The 2,500-nt window shown below is 37.7% G+C and overlaps 1 protein-coding gene across 1 annotated transcript in view; it reads left to right on the top strand.

Moving 5' to 3' along the window:
* Positions 1-2,500, top strand: part of LOC143026016 (uncharacterized) — a 227,475-nt gene that overhangs the window by 223,521 nt on the left and 1,454 nt on the right. The window contains exon 7 of the mRNA XM_076186005.1: positions 899-2,500. This exon is cut by the window's right edge and continues 1,454 nt beyond it. Within this exon, the coding sequence (XP_076042120.1) occupies positions 899-1,017 (119 nt within the window). The 3' untranslated portion in view covers positions 1,018-2,500. The remainder of the gene's footprint in view (positions 1-898) is intronic.

Raw genomic sequence — 2,500 nt, forward strand, 5'->3', positions numbered from 1 at the left:
TAAGTGAGAATTCAATTACTTTTTTTTCTGAAAACTCAATGATATTTATAAAAAAAAATTAGTGTTTTTTAGTCATGGCGATAACCTTTCTTGCTGGAGTAAGGGAACGCTGCGGAGTTGTCTTGAGCGTATCTGATGGAGATTTTCTTTTTTCTTTCATTCTTGTGTTAAGTTATCAACCTCTTTGGTTCCAAAGAAGATCATCAAAGTCATTGTACAGTAGTTTATACACTTCGAAGATATTATTCACATCGAGTCTTCGATGGACATACACTAAATGTGATATGGTTGCTGGGTAGTAGTTTAGATACATTGATGGACTCACTGTAATTCTATTATTCCATTTGAACGTAGTGTTGGAGTTAGAGATATAATAAAGATGGAATTTGCTCTGCTAAGTGCTTTAAACAAAAGTCAGTCCAGATAAACTAATTTTGATAATTATGAGCGAACTACGATGCCAAAACTGATGAGATGTATTGGGGCCAAGCGGAGCGAGATGTTAGCACATGAATAAAAAGACATAAACATTCTTGGTTGTATTTGTATGAATTGTTCCCTTGCATTAATTTTTGTTTGATTCTTGATCGCATCTGCATGATTCCTCTTTCTCTTCTCTACCCCCAAGTGATTTATCTTATAAATTTATATCTTCGCCATTATTTTTTTTATTTCTTGATTGTATTTGAATGAATTGATTCCCAAGTATTTGTTTTTGTTTGTTTCTTTAATGTATTTGTGACTACTCTTTCTCTTCTTTCCTCCAAAAAAGTGAGATGTTAGCTAATGTTCTTTAAAGTGTTTCGTTAATGAATTGATTCTGATTGATTTTGTGAATTGATTTTTTTTTATCTTTTTATCCCATTTGAGTGACCTCTTTCTCTTCTTTCCTCCACAGGCGAGCCGCCAGCTGCGATGCAACATGCCAACATCGCTGCGGACCACAGCATCAAGTTCCTGGCAATGGTACTCGTCGTGACCTCCATTGTCTTACCCACCACGGTCCTCCTTACCTGACCTTAATTCCTTCCAGGACCTTAGTTTCTTGGGTCTTTATTTCAACCTGTTTCTTGGGGCTTTATTTGAACCTTTATTTTCGCCCTGGTTCAAAGTCTTCACCTGACCCCTGAAGTCACACCTTAGCTTGGCACCTATCCTGAACCTGCGTCTTCGTCCTGTGTTACGTCAGAGCCCTAATCTTTCAGTACTTGGCTTTACGTTACTTTTTTTTAATTCTCGTTTGTGGTTTTTGAACCTTCATCTTGCTTCCACCTCACACTCTAACACCCTGAGGGACTTCCGAGTCTTCTTGTGACTGGGAGACCTCAACTTACCTTCGTTCCTAACTTTTGAATCAATTTTGGGACTTGGGCATCATCGTCCTAAGGTTGGTTTTGCCATCAAACGGAAATTCTTGGTGTCATTCAGGAACAAGACAGAACCAGGTTGTCGCTGCGTTTCTTTAAGTTTCGTCACTTTTCACGAGTTCCATGCGCATGCGCATGTGAACCTCTGACACAAAGATGGCAACTGTTGTAACGACACATGAAGGTGACACTGGGAGAGCAGTGTCGTCCTCTGTCATATAAGAAAGTGACACAACTTGTGTCAACAAGCACGTGGCTGGTCAGAACAAGAAACTGCCGAGTCTCAGTGTTCTTGTGAAGTGAGTATTCAGTCCATGGTCCGAACACCTTTTTGAGTTCAGTGTCCTCCCTCAAGTGAAGAGAATCCTCTGGTGATAAGATTGAAATGTACAAGAATGCTCCCGGGGAGAGAGATACAGTGACCTAAATTCATTTCTTGAAATCAGGATTCCACTTACAAATTTCATACTAGAAAGAGATCTATTCACATGAGGCAAAGGTCTAGAAAGAGCAAGTGTACATTTTGTTTTGGTGTCACGTGGAGCCCATTATCAAGTGTGTGTATGTTTATAACTGATCCCTGGTCATGTACACTTTAAGTGTACACTCATTCTAATGTGTATATCTAAGTTAAGTGAAATTTATGTATCAATTGTTGTCTATCATTTGCTATGAAGTGTCTATTTGTTTTTATTTATTTATTATATTGTTTATTCAATAATTATTTATTAATATATCAATCTATTTGTTCTATTTTAGTCTTTGTGGTTCGCAGAACTTACACATGCACTTATCAAATATTGTATAACAAAAGAAATGAATCTCAGCATCGGGCTAACATTATTTCTGTACGATATCTTCGGCGAAGTGTGCTGGCAGCTTGAGTCTAGAGGCGTGTCCACATGTTTCCAATATGAGGTAAACAAGAAACAAACATCTTTTCACTGTTCATAGCTATAGAAACTGGATTTAGGCACCTCGATTTTACATGTGTCTTACATATTGATGACAAGTGTGTCACATGTTGATGACAAGTTTGTCACATATCGACAACAAATGTGTCACAGGTTGATAACAAGAGTGTCATATGTTGACAACAAATGTGTCATATGTTGATGATAAGTGTGTCACAT

This window comes from Oratosquilla oratoria, chromosome 6, assembly GCF_046742065.1.
Source record: "Oratosquilla oratoria isolate Oo_2021 chromosome 6, ASM4674206v1, whole genome shotgun sequence".
Lineage (NCBI taxonomy): Eukaryota > Metazoa > Arthropoda > Malacostraca > Stomatopoda > Squillidae > Oratosquilla > Oratosquilla oratoria.